General features: G+C 40.7%; 1 protein-coding gene across 1 annotated transcript in view; it reads left to right on the top strand.

The window, feature by feature from the left end:
- The first annotated feature begins 3,047 nt into the window (after positions 1-3,047).
- The window catches only part of LOC119246983 (uncharacterized), a 29,293-nt gene continuing 5,896 nt past the window's right edge, over positions 3,048-26,444 (top strand). The window contains exon 1 of the mRNA XM_037513207.2: positions 3,048-3,054. Within this exon, the coding sequence (XP_037369104.2) occupies positions 3,053-3,054 (2 nt within the window). The 5' untranslated portion in view covers positions 3,048-3,052. The remainder of the gene's footprint in view (positions 3,055-26,444) is intronic.

Genomic DNA, 26,444 nt, shown 5'->3' with positions numbered 1-26,444 from the left:
CTTTCCTCGAAGTCTCTTTCCTCCTCTCTGACCTGTAGACAGAAGGCTGTCACTTGTGAGAAGATATTTGAGTTATTTACATGAAAACTCCCCTACTGTACGATAGTATCCAGATCAGCAGCATCAGTGTCACCTGGGAACTTGTTAGAAATGCAAATGATGAGAACAATTAATTAATCTGAATCAGAAACTCCACCTAAATATACAATTGCACCATAGTTTCAAAATCTCTGATGTAGTGTATAAGCAGAGGCAATTTAGTTTTTGATAGTAGCTCACATTTGTAATGTATTGATAACTTTTCTCTTTTGCCAAATGGAATAATAATGTTGGTAATTAAGACTATCACATTTAAAAAAAAAATTCACTGACCTGATTCTAACCAGGACATTGAACATCCTCATGAGATCTGCTTTATTATTCAAGGACCATTTTCCAGGAAATAAGTGTTTGTTGAAAATGACAATCTGTGGGCCTCCCCGGTGGCGCAGCGGTTGGGCACTGGGTTGCAAAGCTGCCCGCAGCCTCTGCAGCACTGGTTCGAATCCCGGCTGCTCCCCGGCCACCGGAGGAGGGTCCCACATGGCATGCCTGCTGTCCGCTGCTCCCCTCAGCAGTGTACTTCGGTCCTTCTGCCTGTTCTGTTCCCCGCTCTGGCTCTGGTGAATTCTCTCACCCTCCCGCCCTTCTGACTGTACCCAGTGCTTGTATAAATAAATAAATAAATCTTTAAAAAAAAAGAAAAGAAAAGAAAATGACAATCTGTTCCAGTGACTCCGATTTTAGTCAAAAGTCTTTCTGTATATGCTAAAAATAATCTTTTGTGATTTTAAGTGTACTTCTACTTGATCTGCCATCAAGGCACATTTATATTTTTCAATTCATTGTAATAACATATATAGGTCGAGGGGTAGCAACTATAAGTATACATTCAAATTTTTTTATCTCAGCCTGACTTATTCTGAAAATCAAGTTATGGTTTTTGAGTTATCACTAGTGGCATAGATAGAGATGTGGTTTAGAAGTTGTTTTAGAATTTCATCCTGACATTCTACTTTTCCAGAAAGATATTTGGTCAGCTGCAACATATGTTTTTGGGGTGTGTGCCATGCTTAGAATGCCCTTCTTTGATAACCATCACCTTTATTTGTGCTGAGTTACTCTGTAGCCAAGGTCAGACCATGTTGGAGTCTTTCTCTCAGAGGTTAGGAATGTAAATTCAAATATGTAAGCCAGTCTCTGCTTACCCCAGGAGTGAGGATGTGTGAATTCCAGAGTTATGGGTGCTGGGGAAATAGAGCAAGTAATATATTAGAAAGAGCTCACAGTCCAGACAAGCCCAGAAAATCATGGACAGAGAATGTGGAGAGAGAGACTAACTATGAGCAACTGCCATGATTCCTAATGGTTTCCTGGTTCTTGATTCTAATTTTCCATATCACCTAAAGGAATGTCTTGTCTTTGCATTCTTTGAAATGTACTTCTATTCCATGGAGGGGAGGGGGTGCCTCTTTCCTCCCTGTTTGGTCCCGTTTGAATAAAATTCTGTTATTTCTAATCCAAAATGCCTTGATTAAGATTATAGTCCATGAGGAAATGGTCTTGTTCCCGTTTAAGTGGCAGGGAAAGAAAAGTGTGGCTTTGAAACGGAAATTGCTGTAGTGATCAAACCACTACTTGTGTCTGGTGAAATGATGTGCTAAAAAAATGAATCAGATTAAAAAAAAATTTATTTATTCATGCATACAAAAACCAGGGGACAGGCCAGATGCGCAGGAGGGTGAGAGGATCCACCAGCGACAGAGTGGGGAAGAGAACAGGCAGACTGACTGGAATACACTGCAGAGGGGAGCAGCGGGTGAGACAGGAGAGGTCTGCTGCGCCATGTGGGTAGCTCCCTGGCCGGCCTGGACTCAAACCCTTCCTGTCAGAGGCTGTGGACAGCCTCACAGCGCTGCACTCAACCGAATGCGCCACCAGGGGAGGCCCCCCAAAATGAATCAAATCTTGTAGGCTTTTCTTCAGTTACAAAGACAAGAGCAGCAGCATATCAACGGGGAGAGTGGTCAGGAGGGAAGGTCACTGCGTTAATCAAATGTGTTTTCTTCCGAGTTTTCATCAAGGCACTGAAGTCTGAATTCTGGCTGGATCACTTACAATCTCTGTGATCTTAGATAATTTACTTCCTCTCTTTCCAGTTTCCTCTGTAAAACGAGGATGAGGATGTAGGCGAGGACGGCAGAGTCCAGATCCTAGCTGGCTCTGGCCAAGGAGGCGTTACCTTCCCTGCCTGTATAAGGCCTTTGTTCTTCCAGTTTCTCTGGTCCGCGGTGACCTCACCAAGGCAGGAAGAAGCCTGTTTTCGTAGAATTCCACTCTGAATTTACTTTCAGTCTTATTGCCACCCTGTGGATTTCTTGGGTAATGAAAGGCTGAGAAATTTGAGGGGTACAGGAGTCAGGCAGCCTCAGTAGAGATTCTCAATTGCCATCGCGAGCGCCCTCTATCGAGCATTGGCGGGATGAGCACACTCAGCTTCCTGCATGAATGAGCTCATTCATTAATCTGCGTCCTCCCTAATCCTCCCTCTTCCCCAGTTTTCAAACATAAAAACTGAATCCCAAATACCGTGAACTGCAAGCCTGGCCAGTAGTAAATCTAGAAAGAGAATTTTAGGTCTCTTAACTTTCAATTCAACATACTCCCACTTACACAATTGGATAACTGATGCGTGTATTTATAATTAGCTGATGGTTATTGTTTTTCATTATTTATTTTTTATGCAATGGTTGGCTGATCAGTTTGCCTCAGTCGTTATATGGAAAGAATGTAACACGTGGTCCTGTAAGAGGGTGGTCTGAGGGAAAATGGGAGGTTCCGTGTTCTTGGCCCAAGCCAAGGAAGGGTGTTGCTGGGCAGGGAGGAGAGGAAGCTGCAGAGGAGGCTGAGGAAGGAAGGAAGCAGGATGGAGAGCAAGAGGCAGACCTGGAGGAGGCACATGGAGCTGAGAGACATGTGAAGAAACTGTGCTTGCCTGGACTGGTTGAAACAGATGTGGGTGAGAGAGACGTGGGGAGGTTAACAAGGGCAGCTTTTACCTTGATTTTGATTTTGTTCTTTCTGTCCCAGACTCGTCTGGGCTCTTCTGTCCTGTTCCTACAGGTCCCCGCCACGAGGTGCCTTAGATTATGGCAGGCTTTTGGGTCTCAGTGGCCTGCTTTGGGTCAATCCTGCTTGGCTGGGGATTTGATGGGTAAATTTTGGGTGTTTGATTTGGAAACCTTATTCTTCCCCCTTTCTGTATTGCACAAGAATTATATGAAAGTCGCTGTCCATTAAAGGTCTCGTGCACTAAAGTTTTTTTTTTTTAAGATTTTTGTATTCATGCATACAAGAGCTGGGGTGTGGGGGGGGGGAGAGTATTCACCAGAGACATAGTGGGGAACAGAACAGGCAAATCTACTGAAATGCACTGCTGAGGGGAGCAGTGAGTGAGACAAGAGAGGCCTGCTGAGCCATGTGGGTTAGCTCCCTGGCCAGGGATCCAACTCATGCTGTAGTGGCTGCCAAAAATTTTATAACGCTGTGACTTAATCTCTTGTGCTACCAGGGAGGCCCCCACTAAAGCATGTTTTTTGTCTTGATATGCAGATGGCAGAACCTATTTAGAAGGGGCAGGTTTGGGCGTTCTGGGGCACCCCTCATCATACCCTATAACAGTCCTGCTCTTTTCTAGTTTAGTGTCTATTTTCTTCTTTTTTTTTTAAATATCTAAAGTTATGCTTCTTTTTTGTTTTAAAAGTTTTATTTATTTATATAAATAAATATAAATAAATTTATAGTCTGGCCTGGGGTACAGGCCAGAGATGTGGAGAGTAAAGAGGATTCACCAGAGACAGAGTGGGGAACAGAACAGGCAGACTGACTGAAATACACTGCTGAGGGGAGCAGCGGGCAAGACAGGAGAGGTCTGCTGTGCCATGTGGGAATCTCCCTGGCCCGCCAGGAATCGAAACGGCACTGCAGAGGCCGCGTGTGGACAGCTTCACAGTGCTGTGCTTAACCCGCTGCGCCACCAGGGAGGCCCTATTTTCTTCTTTTTAAGCAATTTCCTTGTCATTATTGTTTGGTGGAAGTATTGGAGGATAAAAAGTCTGTCCCTATTTTCTGACGCTCCTCTGTGAATGCCCACCTTTGTGTATTTCTGCTTCCTGAAATGTCCTTCCATTTATCTGATGGTATGCAAATCCTTTCTTCCAGAATCAATCCAAGTTCCACCTACTTCTTCTGAGACTTTGAGGCCATAGTGTTTCATATACCTATTTGGGGGTTCACAGCACTCATGTAAGTTGTTGCGACATGCATGTTATTTCATAACTAGACTGTGATCCCTCTGAAAGCAGAGGCTATGTCTTAATTGTCTTGACCACTTGAATTGCTGACACACACATGATTAATACTTATTTCTTGACCCATTGGGGACATCCCTACTTTCATTTCCCTTTGCTATCATGTTTGTATCTGCAGTGCTGGCAACCAGGTGGAGGGTGGGAAGACAGAGGCCTGGGAGGCCTGGAGGCTCAAAGGCCTCCCAGCCCCTGGTGAATCTTTACCCTTTCTCTTCAGGCTCTCTCTGGCATTGTCTCATGGTCTCTTCCTTTCGGAGCCATCACTCCTCACTCAGCCTCTCACAGCCACTCAGCAGTAGCCATTTTTGTCACTGAGGGGCCCCGCTCTTATAGTATCAGCCTCCCGGCTCAGGTGCACACACTTACACATGCCCACACCATACTCCAGTGTCCACCATCAGGCATGTATGCCCCAAGCCCACCCTCCCAAGCGCCTCCTGCATTCAAGGCTGCAGGTGATAGCCACAGAGGCCAGCCGTGCCAAAGCCTGAGCAATCCACTTACCCTATAGCATCTTTCCAAGGAAACAGAAAACACCATGATTTATTTAAGTAGTTACAAATTATTGTCCTTTTTTCATTGACTTTGATGTTTACAGCCTGTTTCCTCATTTGAGTGTGTGTGTGTGTGTGTGTGTGTGTGTGTTTTTCTCATAATTTCTAGTTCCAAGCAATTTACCTATGGATATTTTGGGGAATTCTCCTCTGGATTTTCTGTTTTGCATTTTAGAAGTGGAAAGAAAGAAATGTCAGGGCCAAAATGAAATCCTTCAAGTCAAATCCCACCAAGTCTCAATACTTCCCCTAAGTGTACTTTCAGCCTCTTACAGTAAAGTTTAAGCAAAGTCATCTGAAGTTTCCTAATCAGCACTCTGGTATATTGTGCTTGATGAGAACCCCCCTCCTGCCTTCCTGTGAGGGGAGGTAACTTGGCTTGAAATAATCTTTTTTTTGCTAAAGACCTTGACACACCTTTTTGACTATGAAAACTTTAATTTTGTTCTACTTCTTACAGTGCCTTTGTACTTGCTAGATGGGATGTGTTCATGAATTCTTTAATAAAGCTAATTAGATCTTTAAATTTACGGAGTTGGACTTTTTTTTTTTAAGATTTATTTATTTATTTATACAAGAACAGGGGTACAGGCCAGATGCGCAGGAGGGTGAGAGGATTCACCAAAGACAGAGCAGGGAACGAACAGGCAGACCAATGAAATACAGTGCTGAGGGGAGCAGCGGGTGAGACAAGAGAGGTCTGCCACACCATGTGGGACCCTTGCCAGCCGGCTGGGATCGAACTGGTGCTGCAGAGGCTGAGGACAGCTTCACAGCGAGGCCGCTCAACTGCCTGTGCCAGCAGGGCAGGCCCTGGACTTTGTTTTTTAAGAGAGGCAACTGACAGTAGCTCTATAAGCCGAATACTCAGGCCGAGGGTTTGAGGATTAGATGTTGCAAACACGTTTGAAGGCGGGTTTGTGGTTAGGATTCTCAGCAGAGATTATTTTCCCTACCTCCGCCCCTCATTTCTAAGGTTGAAACCTATAATCAATTTGTTCTCTTTTCCCAGGAGAGGAGGTTTTTTTTTTTTTTTTAATTGTTTGTTTGTTACAGTGCACTCTGACAATGAGAGACTTGCCTTTTTGACTTCCAGAAGCATATGTGTGGGGAAGAGGGCATGGTTTCTATTAGTCTCCAGGTTTTCATTAGTGAACTTGAGTGCTTGCTTCGTGTTTATCTCTCCTTTTTCTTTTTTTTTTTTCAAAGTTTGCCTAGACTTTACTGATTTTTTTTTTTAGAGGCATGTTTTATTTATTTATTTATTTGTTTGTTTGTTTTGTTTATACAAGCACTGTGTACAGTCAGAAGCGTGGGAGGGTGAGAGAATTCACCAGAGCCAGAGCGGGGAGCAGAGCAGGCAGAAGGACCGAAGTACACTGCTGAGGGGAGCAGCGGGAGGCAGGAGAGGTCTGCGCGCCATGTGGGACCCTCCTCTGGTGGCCGGGGAGCAGCCGGGGATCGAACCGGCGCCACAGAGGCCACGGGCAGCTTCGCAACCCAGCGCCCAACCGCTGCGCCACCAGGGAGGCCCCTCTCTCCTTTTTCTTTTAGATTTATTTATTTATGCATACAAGAACTGGGGTACAGGCCAGAGGTGTGGGGGGTGAGAAGATTCACCAGAGACAGAGTGGGGAACAAAACAGGAGAATTGACCAAAACACACTGCTGAGGGGAGCAGCGGGCGAGTCAGGAGAGGTCTGCTGCACCATGTGGGTTGCTCCCTGTCCAGGGATTGAACTCGTGCTGCAGGGGCTGCGGACAGATACGTTGTATCTTAACCCCTTGCACCACCAGGGAGGCCCTAATTTTTTTCTTATTGCTATTCTGTTAATATTTGGTGCTCTCTCTAATGAAATCCTTCCCCCTTGTGTTTTATTAGTGTGGCTTGGACAGAAAGAGAAATCCTCTTTCCCTGATTGTGAGAAGTTTAATATTTACTGCTGAGTCCTCCAATGCTGGAGTAAAGAGGGTTTGGAATCCACTAGTACAGAATCTTACAGTCATTCCTGTAAGGATTTTCACGATCCTCTTGGGTGTCATTGACCACCTGGAATACTGTATTGCCTCTGTGACCCAGTTATTCATACTAACTTCTCCAGACTGAAGGCAGATGTTGAAATGTGCACTGCTGAATGAATGTCTGTGACTGTGTGTCAGTGTGTGAGTGTGTATGTGAGAGTGTGTGAATGTTTGTGTGTGTGCATGTGTGTGTATGTGAGTGTATGAGTTTGAAACTTGTGAGTGCATGTGTGAGTGTTCATGTGCGCATGTGCACACTCATGTGTGTGTGTGTGTGTGTGTGTGTGTTTGTGTTTGCATAGGAGTTGTGGAAGCAGGACCAACCTGTTCGACTGCTTTACATTCCATCTCTAAGCTGTCATCCTAATAATTGTCCTGGCTCCATTTTCCTCTTTATTTTCATTAATTGTGACTTAGAAGAGTCTTAAGAACTAATTTTGCCCATATCCTCCATCTTATCTGGTGACTAGTTTTTCACCAAAGTTCCTTCTTCAATTTCATCCTGTCAGATTTCTATCTTTCAGACATACATAAACATTTCTGACTTGCTTTCTATGGACATTCTTTCTCTTTTCAATAGGGTTAAGATTTTACTCATTTTATCATTTATTTTCAAAATTTGTGATAAGATGAAGTTTTCTGCATTTGCCTATTTGATTATTAACCCACTTAACACCCACTAAATACCTAATTAGTAATTAGTAATATCCACTTACTTAGTTTTCTTAGTTCTAGCTATTATTGGTTCAACTGCTAGTAAACACTTGTATTTATTCAGCAATTTCTGACCAATACATAGAACTGAGAAACACTCAATTGAATAATTATTCTGTCAACCTATATAAATTGACATCATCTTGCATTTTCCAAAAAAATTCAAAAATCATATCACCAAATCCTCTCACAAGTCTGACAAAATAATTGTAATTTCAAGTGGAGAAAAATATGTCCAAGGATTAACAAAGATTCACACTATTATTATGCAGCAGAGAAAGACTCAATGTCCAAGGCACCATATCTTAACAACAAGAAATCTGTAGACTGACATAGTGGGTTTAAATTTCATCTCAATGATTGAGTTGTATCACCTTTGAAAATTACTTAATTCCCCCATTTATTAGTTTCTTGTCTGCAAAATGTTATGAATGAGAGCACTGTTACAGAGTGCATCTTCGTGAAAGGGGAGGGAGCATTGCAACACAGAGAGTGGGTGCCATTTTCCCTGCTCTCATTTACATGCAACTGCCTTGGACTACAAGTCCCAGCATGCCAGGAACCACACTTCCTCAATGGGGGCAGCAAGGTGGGAAGGAGCAAGGTGGATACATAAAGGGAGGTGGAACAAAGGAGAAGAGGAGATATGTATAGAGGGGACATTTGGGTCACATGGGTGGAGACATGGGGATGGTGCTCCTGTTCCTTGGCAGAGATAATGGCAGTCTTGTGGTGGATTAAATGGTACATTTTATATTTCAGGTCTCTCCTGTCCCAGCTTTCTGGGACCCACCTAACCCTTTTTTTGGTGGTTACCTGCTGGAATTCTGCAGCAAACTTTTGGATCTCAACTGCATTTGGGCTTTGGGCTGAGCCTATTTGGGCAGGCTTGTTTGCCCTTGAAAGGATGGGTAATTTTCTGAGTTTGGTTGGAAATCTTATTTTTAAATCCCTTGCTCGCATCTCTCTCTCCACCAATTAAATATCTTTCATGCTAAGAGTCTACTTTCTTTGATTTTGTGTGTACAGATGGTTGAACTCTTAGAACTTGCAAAATGGGTTTTTCTCTTTAACAGCTTGGGGTCCCTGGGTAACCCCTCAGTCATAGTACTTCATTACAAAAATATTGTAATGAAGATTAGATTTGAAGAGCTTAGAACTGCTCCAGTCACATAATTGGCACTCAATAAATAGTAATCACTAGTGGTATTATTAGTTTTGTTATTATTTTGAACTCACATCCTATATCTTTTACCACATTATATCATAGTATATAAGATCCATTTAGAGGTCATATCAGAAAAAAATAGAACTCATCAAAAGTGCAAATATACACAAACACTCAGAATCACACATATATGCGCATAATGTCTGACCATTTGTTTTATTTTTTTTAAGATTTATTTTTATTTATTTAGGCATACAAGAACTGGGGTGTAGGCCAGAGGTGCGGGTGAACAGTTAGAGGATTCACTGGAGACAGAGTGGGAAGCAAAACAGACAGATCTACTGAAATACACTGCCGAGGAGAGCAGCGGGCCAGACAGGAGAGGTCTGCTGGGCTGTGCGGATCAGCTCCCTGGCTGGGGATGGTACTCATGCTACAATGGCTGCAGATAGCATGATAGTGCTGAGACTTAACCCCTTGAACCACCAGGGAGGCCCACATCTGACCATTTATAGAGTTAGTGCTATCTGGTACTTCCAAAGTTCTGCAGAAATCTGAATGAGGAGCCCTTTCTAGATCCAGAGTTGGCGAACTTGCACCATGATTGAGCATTGTACATCATTGAGAATGAGTCTACCCATCATCAAACATGATGGGAAAATAATAAGGATGATAATTCTGTTCTTCTATCTCTGTTCTAGTGTGTTCAGACATTTGCGGGACTCACATAGGTAAGGACACATTCAGTGTCCACAAATAGGTAACATTCCTTGCTACTTTCTGTATATCCATTAATTCCCAAAGGGCTGTGATGGAGACTCACATTTTTAAGCAAAAGCTAGAACAAAATTACTAAGTCTGTGAATACAAGGAAACACTCTGGTAGGGCAACAGGCCCCCAAAGTACCACTCATTTTTCAGTTGCCATTAATGTATATGGAACATAGAAAGAAAACAATCTGGAATGTGGAGATCCAAGTTTTACTTCTGATTCCCCTCTCATCCTAACTAAGATGAACCAGGAAAATTCATTATCATACTCAGGGGCTTACTTCATGATCTTAATCTTAAAGTTAGATATTTGAAGGGAAATATTCTCTGATATTAACTTTAGCTTCACCATTTCATGACAAAAATTAGATTTATAAAGTTGATTAAAAAATTCTAGGCTTTGGGCCTCCCCGGTGGCGCAGCGGTTGAGCGCTGGGTTGCGAAGCTGCCCGCGGCCTCTGCGGCGCTGGTTCGATCCCCGGGTGCTCCCCGGCCACCAGAGGAGGGTCCCACATGGCGCGCAGACCCCTCCTGCCGCCCGCTGCTTCCCTCAGCAGTGTACTTCGGTCCTTCTGCCTGCTCTGCTCCCCGCTCTGGCTCTGGTGAATTCTCTCACCCTCCCGCGCTTCTGACTGTACCCAGTGCATGTATAAAACAAAAAAACAAAACAAAACAAAATAAATAAATAAATAAATAAATAAACATGCCTCTATTAAAAAAAAAAAAATTCTAGGCTTTGGGCCTCCCCAGTGCTTGTCTAAATAAATAAATTAATTTTAAAAAAATTCTAGGCTTTAAAGGGGAAAATAAAAGCACTACCATCTCATGGCAGATAGCTGGCTTTGATTACATTACATGTACATTTATGCATGTACATCAGAAACAGGAGGTCCTATTTGTTTCTCATGTATACCCTTCTTCTGTATAAAAGAGATATTTTAAAAGTTGACTGCAATGTTGCATCCTTTTGGTGAAACCTCTGAGTCCTCTCTGCCAGTCCCACTTCTAGCCCTCGGTTGCCTTGGTTTCTGTCTCGTTTTAACTTTCTCCTTGACTTTCTTATCAACTCAAATCCTCACCACACACATACTCCACTACCTTATGCTGTCAGTAGCTGGGAGGTATCCTCTCACTTTTTCAGCCATAAAATGCTACAAAGGAACAATCTGTGCAACCAAAGGGATATCCATGTCATTATCATCTTCCTCACCACCAACTTTAACTGGATATTTAGGATATGCTGGAAAGTCTCACTGAAGGCTCCTAAAAATATTAAGAGTTACTTAGTTACTACTATTTCTCTTTTTATAGATAAACAGAATGAGGCTTAGTGAGGATCATAGTTTGCCTAAATTACACAACTCAAAAGTGAATTTGAAACACATCTCACTTCAAGGCACAAATACTTAATTCCTGTGTTCCATTCCTTAGAACTGGATATTTTCTCTTTTTAGGTGTATTCTTTCATCAATCATTTCCCAAACAACTATAAAGTAGTCTCTAAACATCTTTAATATCAAATTGATAAAATAACAGTTTCTTTCCTTAAGAACTCTGTTCAGAACCCTAGTACATGAGGTAAGCATTTCTTATTTTTTTTTTTTTAATATTGCTGTTGACTTATTCTTTTTTTTTTTTTTTTAAATTTTTATTTATTTATTTATACAAGCACTGGGTACAGTCAGAAGTGCAGGAGGGTGAGAGAATTCACCAGAGCCAGAGCGGGGAGCAGAGCAGGCAGAAGGACCGAAGTACACTGCTGAGGGGAGCAGCGGGCGGCAAGAGAGGTCTGCGCGCCATGTGGGACCCTCCTCCAGTGGCCTGGGAGCAGCCGGGGATCGAACCGGTGCTGCCGAGCCTGCGGGCAGCTTCGCAACCCAGCGCTCAACCGCTGCGCCACCGGGGAGGCCCGGTAAGCATTTCTTTAGGAAACATTTAGTTTAGCTTTTCCAGTTTTAATGTTCAAGGTCAAAGAGAAAATAAATAAAGGATCTAAATCTTGAGTTAAACAAAATCAGTGGATTTGATCTTTCATGTTAGAATAAGTCAACTTTTTGTTTGTTTGTTTGTTTTTAAACTTACTGCTTCTTCCCATTGAGTCCAGTTCATTTTAATTTCTATCCAAGTTGCTGTAAAAATTGTCATTCCCCAGCCAAATGACTCTACACCCTCTCCACAACTTCCAACTTCTCACTTGCAAAATTTTTGCTTGGGAATCTTATCTCACTTGCTGTTAACTTTCTTTGGACTAACAAACCATAATTACACATTGTACATCATCAGTCTTCCTGATAGATTCTTGGCCTCTTATTCATTTTTTAGTGCCACATTTTCTGTCTTAGATTTTCTTTCAGTGTTAGATATCTTAAAAATAGGAAGCCATATTAAGAACAGATTAAAAGGACCTGAAATTGTTGCAATTCATATCTGGAAATACATAAGGTATAAGGCAGAAGGTATAGACGTTATACTAGCAATGACCACAGTGTGGCGACCTCGCATCATGGACGACCTAAGGAACTGCCTTCTGTCATCACCAAAAGATGAAAACCCGCTCAAATTAGTGTAGGCTGCAGTGGCTACCAGTAGCTTCATAGTGCTGAGACTTAACCCCTTGCGCCACAGTTCGATCCCTGGCCAGGGAGCAACCCACATGGCGCAGCAGACCTTTCCTGTCTCGCCTGCTGCTCTCCTCAGCAGTGTATTTCCTCAGTCTGCCTGTTCTGTTCCCCACTCTGTCTCTGGTGAATCCTCTCACCTCCTGCACCTCTGGCCTGTACCCCAGCTCTTGTATGCACTAATAAATAAAATAAACCTTTAAAATAATTAGTGTAGGCTCTTCCCTCCAAGGAAGTCATCAGGAGAAGCCAGGCTTTAAGCATTATGTTCAGTTGTGTCTATGTTTCATTTTTCCTTACTCGTACCTAGTTTTATCTTTCCCTTGACTACCACTCTTCACCCTTGGTCAAACCTTCCCTTATCTAAAAAGAAAAGCTAGTCCTCTCTAGTCATCAACCTGCCTATGTATCAGATCTCAATTAAAATTTTCCAGCAAATATCCTTCACTTGCAGAATCCACTTTGTAGCCAACAGCAGTCTGGTTTGCAATGCTATTTTCCCATGAAATTCAGCTTTTAATGCATCTCACAATGAATTTCTCTCTGACACTATTGTTCATCTTTTCTTTTTTAAAATTTTTTAAAAAAGATTTATTTATTTATGCATACAAGAGTGGGGGTACAGGCCAGAGGTGCGGGGGTGAGAGGATTCACCAGAGACAGACTGGGGAACAGAACAGGCAGATCTACTGAAATACACTGCTGAAGGGAGCAGAACAATTGGATTGACGGAAATACACTATTGAGAGGAGCAGTGGGCGAGACAGGAGAAGTCGGCTGTGCCATGTGGGTAGCTCCCTGCCAAGAATTGAACTCACGTTGCAGTGGCTGCTGATAGCTTGATAGAGTTAAGACATAGCCTCTTGCACCACCAGGGAGGTCCATTTTCTGCCCCTTTAGATGCTGCTGGTGGATAAAAGAGAAGGATCTTCCATCCCACACGTGGAGGAGGGGAGGGGCTCTGAAGAGGTTTAGACCTCACAGAGATGTATTGTCTTAGCTCAGATTCTTCAGATTCCAAGCCTGAAATGGGAATGTTTTCAAAGTACTTATTGAGGAATGCTCCTGGTGTGGGGGTGGAGTGGGTGAGGGATGCAGGGGAGGGTAGATGCTAAAGCTAAGTAAGGATATGGCCTCACATGGAGATTTGCCAAGTTTGACCCCACAGAGAAAGCTCTGGAGCACCAGTTAGTCTGCCTGGTGGTCTCCTGTGAGGCCAGAGCCAGGGCTTTTGTGTCCTCTAGTTAGAGTAGTGCTGAGGGTAATTATCTGGAAAAGGGGCAGCTGGCAGAGCTGGCAGCCAACACTCACAATAAGTGGGTGGTGGGGGCACTGTCAGTAAAGGGGCTCAGGGTGCAGCACCCACAACATTCACCCCTTGCTGCCTTTAGTCAGGGACCTGAGAGTATATCGTATTTTTTCACTACAAAGATCAACACGTGCTAATTTGCAAAGACCTGACAAGTGTCTTATCTTTGCCCCAGTATTCCTTTCAAGCACGGAGAGCAAAAATCAGCAACTTTACAGAGGGACACCTGGCAGGCACCACCTCACCTGAGTTATCAAGGCAGGCTCACCCAGTGCCATCCTGCACCCTGATGGGAGAGGCTGTGAGACTAAGGGAGACCCCTTAATGAAAAATCCCCAACTCCAGTGTGATCGTGTAAAAACATTCGACAAGCACAAATTGAGGGGCATGCTCTAAAATACCTGACCGGTGTTCTCCCGAGGTATCCAGATTAGGAAAGACGAGAGAAGACTGAGGAGACTGAGAAAGGAGCCCTGGATGCAGTGTGAGATCTTGCATGGGATCCTGGACAGAAATTGAACATGAGCAAAAGAGGAAGCAGAATAAAGCCTGTGGTTTAGTTAAGGGTATGGTGCCAATGTCAATTTCTCAGTTTTAATAGCTGTACCGTGGCTTTGAAAATACAAAGGAAAGTTAGGTGAGGGTATATGGACACACTGCATTATCTTCACAACTCTTCAGATATCTAAAATTAGTACAAAAGTAAACCTTTTTTTAAGATTTATTTATTTATTTATACAAGCACTGGGGACAGTCAGAAGCGCCAGAGGGTGAGAGAATTCACCAGAGACAGAGTGGGGAACAGAACAGGCAGACTGATGAAATACACTGCTGAGGGGAGCAGCGGGCACAGCAGGAGAGGTCTGCGCACTGTGTGGGACTCTCGCCGGTGGCCAGGGATCGAACTGGCGCTGCAGAGGCTGCGGGCAGCTTCACAGCCCAGTGCTCAACCGCTGCACCACCAGGGGAGGCCCAAAAAAATTAAACTCTTTATAAAATGCTAGTATTCTCTTTCCTTAGATTCAGAAATGAGGTCTGGAACAGTGGTGAAGAAAAATTACACATGCGTGAAATAGTTGATGAAACAATATTCATTACTGCTTAGTGAAATGTCAGTTTCATAAAACTATGTTTATGTCCTTCCTAACTTCTGTGCTCTGTGTCCGGGAGGTGGCAGAGATGTGGCACTGTGCTTGTGGTACAAAGAGCTACCGTCTTTTCCAAAGCAGGGACAACTCCAATCATTTACTCAGAATACAACATGTCATCAGAATTTTACCAAAATTAACTGATGAAAGAAAATCTTGTAATAGACATAACTCATTCATAAAAGGGACTGGAAGTTGCTCCCAAACTTTAAATTGTCTAATTCTGTTCATTTCCTTACAAAAGGAAAATAAAAGTTATAGAGAAAAAGCAAAGTGAATTTTAAAGTGGACCGCGCACTTTGTTGACCCTTTCCTTTTTTTTTTTTTTAAAGATTTATTTATTTATGCATACAAGAGCTGGGGTACAGGCCAGGGATGCAGGGGGTGAGAGGATTCACCAGAGACAGAGTGGAGAACAGAACAGGCAGATTGACCGAAGTACACTACTGAGGGGAGCAGCGGGCGAGACAGGAGAGGTCTGCTGCGCCAAGTGGGTTGCTCCTTGGCCAGCCGGGGATCGAACTCATGCTACAGAGGCTGCGGATTGCTTCATAATGTGGTGCTTAACCCCTTGCACCACCAGGGAGGCCCAACCCTTTCCTCTTCTAAGGCCACCCTCACCTGAGAGTTAGAGGTCAGTTTTTCACTCTTGTTTGAATCCATCTCTGTTTTCCTTCCCAAGTATTGGATGGAGAAATGGATTCAGAAGGCGGTATCACTGAACTTTTTAAAATGGATTATCTCCGCCAAAATATGACCTTTTTAAGTCTTGTTCTTAAAATTCACCTGTCATTAAAAGTTGAGCATCATTTATATTTGAACATTGTGTACAATTTGTGGTTTCAATTGCTTTTGAGTTCTAAGAGTATCAGGGGGTCACTGGATCACACAACATATGGTTTCTGCTCTCCAGAGAGGGATCCTTGGGACAGTAGGGGTTCACCAAAGTATCTGTAGAATGTGAAAACTCAAGGATTTGGGGGATATTTTCAGAAGGCACATGTATCAACTTAATCACCGAAATAGCTGTAACTAATTTTGAAAGTTCACATGCTCTACAGGTTCTTTGTATCTGTTCTGTTTTGTGATGCAGTTGATGTTATTTTAATCTTTCATCTTATATTCTAATATTTGCTTTGGAAAATATATGGGAGAAACCCAAGGCACTGACATTTACTGATTCACCTAAGTTAAATGTACTGGGGATCCAGGAGCAGCCTCCCATCTGATGTCAATTTCCATAGCATCAATTTTTCCCATTTGTTTAATTTGAAACTGATTAATTTAAAAAATGTTTCATCAACACCTACCTTTTGCACAGACATGCTCTGTTACTTGGCATAAAAATGTATGAATTACTTGGCTCGTAACTTGGAGGAATTCAGAGAACAAAGAGACCTCCTATATAAGCTATAGCTGATTATCCAGGTAAATATTCTAGATTGTTTTATATTTTTTCCAAGAATGGGAAAGAATGAATTCTAAAGAGAGGAATTGCATGTAAATACCTGGTAGTATATTTCTTTTATGGCTTTGCAAGGAATACTTGTTTCACTTTTTTGCATACAAAAAACTTTTCAAGGAAAACTTTGTTTTATTCACAGGATACTCCTAGTTGATTTTCCATCTAAGAAAGCAGGAAAAAAAAAAACCCACTAGTGGTCCAACAGTATATAGCTCAGTGTTGTGTTATGTTACTTGAGACTTGCCTTCAATATATTTTTCTGCAAAGCTGCAAATCTGATTTTGCTTTAGTGAGTCAATTAGGAAAGAGATGCTTGAATTCCATAACACTGAAGTGAAATTGAGCTCACAGCTGAGGAGATGAGAAGAGGTTAATTTTGCGCTTAGTCTCTCATTGACCCTAAACATGGTAAACCTTAGACTCCTTGAATTTTGGGGGGTAGGTTGATGATCATGCTAAGTGAAAACTTCAAATAAGTTATCAATTAACATCTTTAAATAAATAAATTACCTTTAATATTTTTGAATATTCCATAATACTTAGTCATTTTCCATGTAAAAATACTTAAAACCACCAATAAAGTACCAATCCCTCCTCATTTACCCAGATACAACTACTGTAATCTATCAAACAAGCCTTTTAGGGTGTGTTTTCATGCACTTGTGTTTTTTTATAGCACTGTGTTGTGTATTTATTTAAGCACACAATGTCTCTCGTGTTTCAGCTTCCATTAACAGAATGCCTTGGGTAACCGCATGTGAATTTATTTAGAATTGCCTCACTTTTATTTTTTATTATTTTTAAAAGATTTATTTATGTATGCATACAAGAGCTGGGGTGTAGGCCAGAGATGCAGGGAGGGTGAGAGGATTCACCAGAGACAGAGTAGGAAGCAGAACAGGCGGATTGACTGAAATACACTCCTGAGGGGAGCAGCGGGCAACATAGGAGAGGTCTGCTGTGCCATGTTGGTCAGCCCCCGGCTGGGGATCGAACTCCAGCTGCAGTGGCTGTGGTTTGCTTCATAGTGCTGAGACTTAACCCCTTGTGCCACCAGGGAGGTCCTTCACTTTTTTTTCTTTCACATTTTATTTAAATTTTATTTTTTATATTCCCCCATACAATTACAACCCCCTCATTTTGACCCCAAGCCCTCCTTTCCCTGCCCCCCACCTAGATCCCTCACTTTTAAAAACTGCTGCTTAAGATTGCATTCAATGAACATACTATAATTAATTCAAACTTTCCTATACTGTGGACTATTTACATTGCTATCTATATTTTTTCTACCACAAACAATTTTGGTGAATGTCCTTACATATACCTGTTTTACTATTACTTAGGTATTGCAGGGCTAACAGAGGATGCCTGCCACTGAAAGACAGCTCAGAGGTCCCCAGAGGAGGGCACACATACCCAGGGTAGACAAGTGAGAAAGCACCCAGGTGGGTCAGAAGCAGAGGGAGGCCACTGTATGCAGGAACCTTTATTGTAGCTTAAACAGCAAGGAAGGGGTTGCAGGGTAAGCAGGTTTAGGATTGGCTAGTTTGACTAATTTTAGTGGGTTCTGGGGTTAAGGAATGTCTCTCATTGTTTTGTACCTGGTCCTGGGATGATTAAGGCAGGTGAATAGTGTATCCCTGAGCATAAGACCTGATGAGCATTAGTGTTTGGAGGGAACAGACTCTGAATGGATTACATTTGAAAAATACACTCAGTGGATGAGTTGTTTATTCTCTATATTATATTCAAACATTCTTCCATTTTTAATCTCCTAGTGTGATCCTCTAAAGTATTAGACAAGAAAAGACAGATTAAAACTATTTTATTTTAGAGGCCTCCCTGGTGGTGCAAGGGGTTAAGACACAGCACTATGAAGCAATCCACAGCCTCTGCTCCGAAGCCTCTGCAGCACAAGTTCGATCCCCGGCCAGGGAGCTACCCACATTGCGCAGCAGACCTCGCCTGACTCACCCCCTGCTCCCCTCAGCAGTGTATTTCAGTCAGTCTGCCTGTTCCATTCCCCACTCTGTCTCTGGTGAATCCTCTCATCCCCTGCATCTCTACCCCAGTTCTTGTATGCATAAATTAAAAAAAAATCTTTAAAAAAAAACCCACTATTTTATATTAGTCATAAAATACAGACCACTAAAAATGATATTGCAATTTTATATAGAAGATAGTCACTCAAGGGAGTTGGATACTATCCATATCTGAAAATCAGCTTGACTCTAAAGAGAGAATCTTCCTCCCTCCATCCCTCACTTCCTTCCTTCCTTGCTCCTTGAAGGCAGAAACCGCCTTTGATTGATCACTATATCCTCTGTGTGCCTAGCACAATGTCTAGACAAGACAAACCCTCAATAAGTCTTGTTAAATGAATAAGAAAAACGGACAACTGAGTTAGTGAAATGAGAATCACCGAGATGTATACAGAATACTTTCCCAAATGAAAATAAAATAAAGAAAATCCTGTCTCTTCTTTAAAAAATGAATAAAATAAACCCTTGCTCCCAAAGCAAGGGCGTGAAATTTCATCTTTAAGAATGCTAGGGGTGGGCCACCCCGGTGGCGCAGCGGTTGAGCACTGGGTTGCGAAGCTGTCCGCAGCCTCTGTAGGGCCGATTGGATCCCCGGCTGCTCCCCGGCCACCAGAGGAGGGTCCCACATGGCGCGCAGAACTCTCCTGTCATCCGCTGCTCCCCTCAGCAGTGTACTTCGTCACTCTGCCTGTTCTGCTCCCCGCTCTGGCTCTGGTGAATTCTCTCACCCTCCCGCGCTTCTGACTGTACCCAGTGCTTGTATAAATAAATAAATAAATCTTTAAAAAAAAAAAAGAATGCTAGGGGTGACTGTGTTTCTGTTATTCCTAATGTTTCTATTAAAAAAACAGGAAAGAGGCTCATAGGGAAACCAAGTCCACACTGGCAATGACCAGATTCATTTTGACCAGAATAGCAGCAGCTGCTATTCCTAGATGCCAGGTATTCCAAGATGGGTGGCTGTTAGGGATTTAATATCTCACTACAAAGTTGTTCCCCTTTGAGTTTTGTCTTTTCGCTGTTTTTATGGTGTCTTCTGATGAATCCTGGTGTTCTTAATTTTTATGTAATCAAATTTATCAGTTTTTGCTTTGTCACAAATGCACTTGGGTCCTCTGTAAGAAATTATTTTTCTCCCTCAAGGTGTAAATATACTCTTCAGTCTTCTAACTTGTGGAGAGGACGCACTGTATTGTGGGCACTTTGTAAACATTTGTACCTTTTTTGCACATAGTCGTGGCTCATTCCCCTGCTTCTTCTAGGGCAAGGGAACTTCTGCCTTGATGAAGCTTCTGTTCAGGTTCCTTGAACATCATTGGCCAAACTACCTTAGAAAAAGGAGCCTCGGTGGCCTCCCCTGGTGGCGCAGGCAGTTGAGCGCAGCGCTGTGAAGCTGTCCAGAGCCTCTGCAGTGCCGGTTCGATCCCTGCCGGCCGCGGAGCAACCCACATGGTGCAGCAGACCTCTCCTGCCTTGCCCTCTGGTCCCCTCAGCAGTGTCTTCGGTCCGTCTGCCTGTTCTGCTCCCTGCTCTGTCTCTGGTGAATTCTTTCACCCTCCCGTGCCTCTGGCCTGTACCCTGGTTCTTGTATAAATAAATAAATAAATCTTTAAAAAAAAAAAAAGAAAAGAAAAAGGAGCAGCAAATAAAGGGATTCATTCCTTGGATCAAAATGATTAAAATTCCTTGGTGAGGACAGTTGTTCTTTAATTATACAGGCAGCAAAAGAAAGTTGAGAAGACACTAAGGAAACAGAAAAATTGTGTAGATATTTTGGATTTATCTTGGAATTTCTCTGGAGGAAATTTATTAAATGTGCTCTATTTCTCTTCCCTCTTTCCCTCCCCCACTTCTCATGATCATTGCTGACCAATCTGGAAAGGCGTGATCACGATGAAATTTCTGATCAGAAAAGGAATGTAAACAGGTGAGCTTTTCAGTGGGAAAATTTTTAAGTACAAATTTTTTTTGAAAATCAGAAATTTGGGTGAGTTGGTGATTCAATGTAAACCTTCCCCTTCAAAATTCGGATGTCTTTGTTTTTTATTTTTGTCTGGGACACATTGCCCCTGACATCTATCAATAGATCACCCTGGTGGCACAGTGGGTTGAGCGCAGTTCTGTGAAGCTGTCCACAGCTTTTGCAGTACAGGTTTGATCCTGGCCAGGGAGCTGATCCATATGGCGCAGCAGACCTCTCCTGTCTGCCCTCTGCTCCCCTCAGCAGTGTATTTCAGTAGATCTGCCTGTTCTGCTCCCCACTCTGTCTCTGGTGAATCCTCTCACCCTCCCATGCCTCTGGCCTGTACCCCAGCTCTTGTAATTAAATAAATAAATAAATCTTTTTTAAAAAGTAGATCACTACACTTCTCACTGTTATGTCACTATGGGATGAGATTTGATTGTGGATGTTTTCCAAGAATATTGACCTGACTGTAATAACATCAGCAAATTGATGTTACATTTTCGATGTTTTTTTCAAGCTCATATAATAGAAATTAGCGAGAACTCAAAAGTAGAAAGCAAGTGCATGGATATGTTCACTTATTTGTATATTTTGTGTTGTAAGAATAATGACTGACGATTGCTAGTTGTTTCAAGAAATTTAAAAACAAATAAGGATTATAACACAAATGAAAATATGAGGTACAATAAAATAAGATTTGGGGAACGTCAATACAGGAGAAAGTGGGACTTTTAAATTCTCTCTGGACCCCACAGTTCCTAAGTGAAGTCGCAGTTACAAACCAGATAATTTTAATCCATGCCTTAATTTATTTATCATTATATTGGAAAAATAATAGTCAAGATTAGGTTAAATAATAGGATGGCTAAATGACCTTACACAATATGTTGTGGTGTAACACTCAGGTTTGCTAAGAGTTCAATATATTTAGAATTGATTATTGGTCTCAAGGTTGGACAAAAGACACTGAAACCAAGGTCATGACTATTATCAATTCTAAAGAATAGGGTGAAAGTACAGTTAAGTCTGGAAGGAATGTATGCCCCTGAGAAGTAGAGTGAAGGTCAATTACCAGGTGAAAGCCAGTAAATGTCACAGTCACTCTGAGAGGGCCAAATAGAGTTAAGAGTTGAAAGGTGTTAATTATTGGATGACAGAAAGGAAAGTGCTACATGTTGACTGGAAATAAACAAGGTCATGGTCAAAAGCCAGGCTCACTGCCTGGCAGAAGCAAGTGAAGACGCAGGAAAGTTAAGGTTTGAGGCAAATTGTGGGGAGATCCTCATCCATTCTGTCAGACTACACCTGTTGACAAGGGGGTTTCATTATCATTAGTATCTTTTGACATAAAATCACGCCTAATACAGTGTCATTCTATTTTAAAAAACTTCCCTTCATCACAAAACATTTAAACAGCACAAAAGTATAAAAAGGAAACAGTGGCTTACTTATGTCCTCCACAATTTTACTTCCAGAAAACAGTCACTGGTAACATTTTATATATATTTTCTGAACACAACTTTCTTTCATTATGTATATAATATATAAGTCATATACATAATAGAAAACACATAATAGATGTATGTATACATATATACAGGTACTTATCAATATATACACATATGTCTATATTCAATATATAATTATACACATAACAGAATATATATGATATATAGATATATAAAAGATAGATACATTACAGACTATATATTATCTGTCATAACAATTATATATAGTCTATATACAATTATATATAATATATACTGCTTAGAAAATAGATATATGTTATAGGTTGTATGTCTCATATATACAGAGAGACAGAGAGGAAGAGAGAGACAGAGAACTTAGACATTTTCTTCTATACAGAAATGGGATCATATTAATTTTTTTCACTTAATATTGCTTGTATACCTTTTCATGTGGATATCATACACATAAATCTACTGAATTCTTTTCAATAGCTACATTATATGCCATTGTATTAACGGCCCATAACTATTTAACCAGCTAGATCAGCATTTTTATTATTTACCAGTATTTTGCCATTACACTATTACAGAAAGTGCTACAATTATATTTCTTATTTTTTTATTTATTGACTTATGCAGTAACAGGGTAAATTAAGATTGCCTAAAAAAAAGGTGCATTTTGACAGATCATATACTTTACCATCTAAAACTTATATAAATATGAACTTCCAAAGGTATAAGAATGGCTATTTCCTATGTCTTTACCAACATAGCTGAAACAACCATAGTGTGTACACAAACATATGATATCATCTAGATTAATAACTTTAAAGTAAGCATTTGAGCTTTAAAATGTAACATAGCTATGGGAAAATGCACAATTGTATGGGCTTAGATTTATGAATATTTACAAGGAGAACACATCCATGTAATAGCAATAAGCTCAATAAATAGTATATGAATAATAAATCAAAGTACCCTGATAATACTCTCCAATGTCCCTACACAATGTCTTTCCATAATGATTTTAATGATTATGGAAAGAGTAAATTTTATGATTTTAAACAATAAAACAGTATATGCTTTTCTGAGTTTGGTTGCTTTCACTAACCATTTTATTTGAGTGTGGTAGTAGTGTGTTCATTTTCATTGCTATATGATATTCCAAACCTATGACTGCACTATAATTTACTAATCTGTTCTCCTGTTGGTAGACTATTGGGTATTTACAGTTTTGACTACTTCAAAGAAGATTTCTAATTATTGTACATACAGTGCAAACATCTTATGTTGCTGTGTATACCTAAGATTGTTGGGTCATAGAGTATAAGTATGTTCAGTATGAGTTTATAATGTCAAACAATTTTCTTTTTTTTTTTTTTGCATAGAAGAACTGGGGTATAGGCCAGAGGTGCAGGGGTGGTGGTGGTGGTGGTGAGCAGGCAGGAGAAACAGGAAAGGTCTGCTATGCCATACGTGGGTTAGCTCCCTGGCCTGGGATGAAACTCAGCCAGTGATGGTAATAGCACTAAGACTTAACCCTAGGCCACCCAGGATGTCCCAATCAAACCATTTTCTAAGGCGCTTGATTCAATTTGCACTCATCAAATGCTTACCCCTTATTGATTTGATATCTGGAAAATGTATCTCTTAGTGTTAACATGTAATTCATTAATTTTATGTTTGATTATAATTTCTTACATTAAGCCATTCTGAGTTTTATTTCCATGTTAGCAACTATACCCACTTCTGCTCATTCAGTGTATAAATTTTTTTTTTTTTTTTTTAAAGATTTATTTATTTATTTATTTATTTATACAAGCACTGGATACAGTCAGAAGCGCGGGAGGGTGAGAGAATTCACCAGAGCCAGAGCGGGGAGCAGAGCAGGCAGAAGGACCGAAGTACACTGCTGAGGGGAGCAGCGGGCGGCAGGAGAGGTCTGCGCGCCATGTGGGACCCTCCTCCGGTGGCCGGGGAGCAGCCGGGGATTGAACCAGCACCGCAGAGGCCGCGGGCAGCTTCGCAAGCCAGCGCTCAACCGCTGCGCCACCAGGGAGGCCCCTCAGTGCATAAATTTATTGACTAAAATAATTACATTGGTTGTTTTAATATTTTGAAGAGATAACTAATTTGGACTTTCATTTTTGTTAATTTGTTCTTTCAATGTGCTGGTGCCTGCTAAGGAAATTATTTTTCCTAATCTAGCTTTGCTTTTTGCTTCTGTGCCAAGTTATCTTTATGTTGGTTGCCTATCTTCTGTCCTATTATTGCATCACAATAAGAATAAGATCAGAGAGACTGAGTAATTTCCCCCAAGTTATGTGATTAGGAAGTGAGAGAATCAGGATTTGAATACAAGCAGTCTAGCTTTAAATACCAGAATTTTAATCATTCTTCTATTCTAAACTGCCTTAAATATTTTCATCTATAGTCCATAATATGTGCTATCTGATTTTCTGATGAATTCCCCATGTTCCTTACCAACTCCACTGTGGATTTTAATTTTACTATTGTACTTTTACTTTCTGTGAAAGCCTTTCTAATTTGATCCACTTCTGTTTTAATTTCAGCTCATTCTGCTTTCTCCTGAAGACTTTACAATGGCTATAGATCATTCCTCTTCTTCCTTGACCTCTTGGCATTTTCTTCTGTTGATGTCATTGAGAACTTTCTGATGTCTTCTCAGTCTCCTTGATTTCTCCTACATCTTAAGTCTTGATTATCTCCAAGGCCTGTGGCTGTCTTCCTCTTTTTTCCTTTCTTATCTACACTTTGGATTCTATTTCATTTACTACCGTGATAATAAGTACCTACATATTTGTAACTCCAAAATATATATTTCACCCAGGCCTAATCCTGAACTTTATAATAGAATATTGATTCCAGTAAAGTTTTCTGAGCATCAATTTTACAGTCACATGTGAGATACTAGACATTTCCATCTGCATCTTACACAGGCACCCAAAACCTTAATCTCATCATATCTTCCTCCAAATTTTTTTTGGATTTTTTTTATTCCTTGGATTATTCCTTGGATTACTTTTTGCTGAATCCTAATGCCACCAGTTGCATAAGCCAAAAACAAAAGTGAAATTAACCTCAGAATACTCTATTTACTTTTAATTCTGTCATCTTTATTCTATATCTGAAATACCTTTTTGAACATTTCTGTTTCTTCATTCCAATCATCACTACCTTAACTCAGTCCCTCCCTGTGTATTACTTGGGGACTTGCAGTAGATCATTCTCTTCTCAACACAGTTAACAATGTCATCTTTCTAACACAGCAATAAAATGTTCTTACATTTTTTGCTATTTTGTCTCTCATTCCACAAAGTATTTATATCACCTCTTTTGCATGAATTCTATCATCTGTTTTTATCATTTGGTCCCTAGCAATATGATCACATTTTTCTTCTTCTGCTTCAAGTATCTTTCCTCTTAATAGTGAATTACATTTAATGTCACAAGCCTGGTGTAGTCTCTCTCTTATATCTGTTCTTGTATGCATTTCTCTTCCTAGAACATCCTCATCTTGCAATGATCCTCCTGATATTTAACTATGATTTTTACTATTTCTGCTGGAATGCTAAGTTCTCTGTGAAAGCTTCCCTGATTTCTACAGGTAGATTGGGTGGTCCATAGAATGCGTCCCACTTTTATTTGTATGCATGGCTAGTGTCTCTGTGGACATGTTCCCAAATGAGGCTGTCATTTTCCTGTGGTCAGAAAGTTCATCTTTCTAAAACAATACAAAGTTTTTTGTTAATGCCAGTTTTAAAGATTTGATAATTTAACTGATGTCTCTGGTTTTATAACTAGAGTGAAAATAGCTCTCTGGTAGTACATTCTACTACTAGTAGTAGTTCTAGTAGAGATTTGAATGAAAATAAAACTATGGCCATTATATAAGTTTGGGCATATTAATAAATGCAATTGAGACTGTGTTTTGTGGTAGAGATTACTAGATTTTACTTTCTAAGAGTGATCAGAAAGATCATGTATCTTCTTATATTTTTATGCCAAAAAAAGGAGAAATATTCCTTCCAGACTACATTGTAAGGAGATATTTGGACACAAGTGATTCTACCCTGATTCTACACCTTTGTAAACATACTAGTTATAGTTCCCTTAGTGTCTGTGCACATGAATTAAAAAAAAACTAATTTTCCCCTGAAGAAGTCAATCTATTTTCACAAGTTTCAATAATTTTAAAAACCATATTTTATGTTATTATAAGATAACTAACATTTAAAATAATTTTATATTAAATTTAAACTTGTCTAAAATAATGTAAATAATTCTAAGAAATTATTTTACATTATTTTATGCTTTCTTCACAACATCCTCCTTTTAAAATCAATCACTCATTTTATATCTTCTAGACTCTACAAACAAGATTGTGTTTTGTTCTATTTGACGAAGTACAACTATCACATTTAGTACTATTCTTCTCTTTCCAAGCTGAACCCCTTTAATCTACTCAACTAATCCTTGAATGAAACTGTTTTCTGACCCACTCATTATTCTTATCATCTTTCATTGTGGGATTTTACATTGAATTAAAATCAAGAACTCTAACACATTTTGAATAACTATAGTCTTCTCTGTCTGACATTGGTTTAGTCTTTCTTACTTTGGCACTGGGTACTAGCGCTTTACACTGCTTCTTTAAAGATCACACGAGGCTGCGGGAGGCCCTATTCTAGTCTTTCTTGATCCCTTGCTGTCCTTTAATCTTGTGATTATATTTCTATTATTTTAGCCTCTCATTTCATGCAGATTC

Source organism: Talpa occidentalis, unplaced genomic scaffold (assembly GCF_014898055.3).
Source record: "Talpa occidentalis isolate TD23 unplaced genomic scaffold, MPIMG_talOcc4v2.1 talOcc4.16, whole genome shotgun sequence".
Lineage (NCBI taxonomy): Eukaryota > Metazoa > Chordata > Mammalia > Eulipotyphla > Talpidae > Talpa > Talpa occidentalis.
Note: the sequence above shows the minus strand (reverse complement) of the source record. Positions and strands in the feature narration are given on the sequence as shown.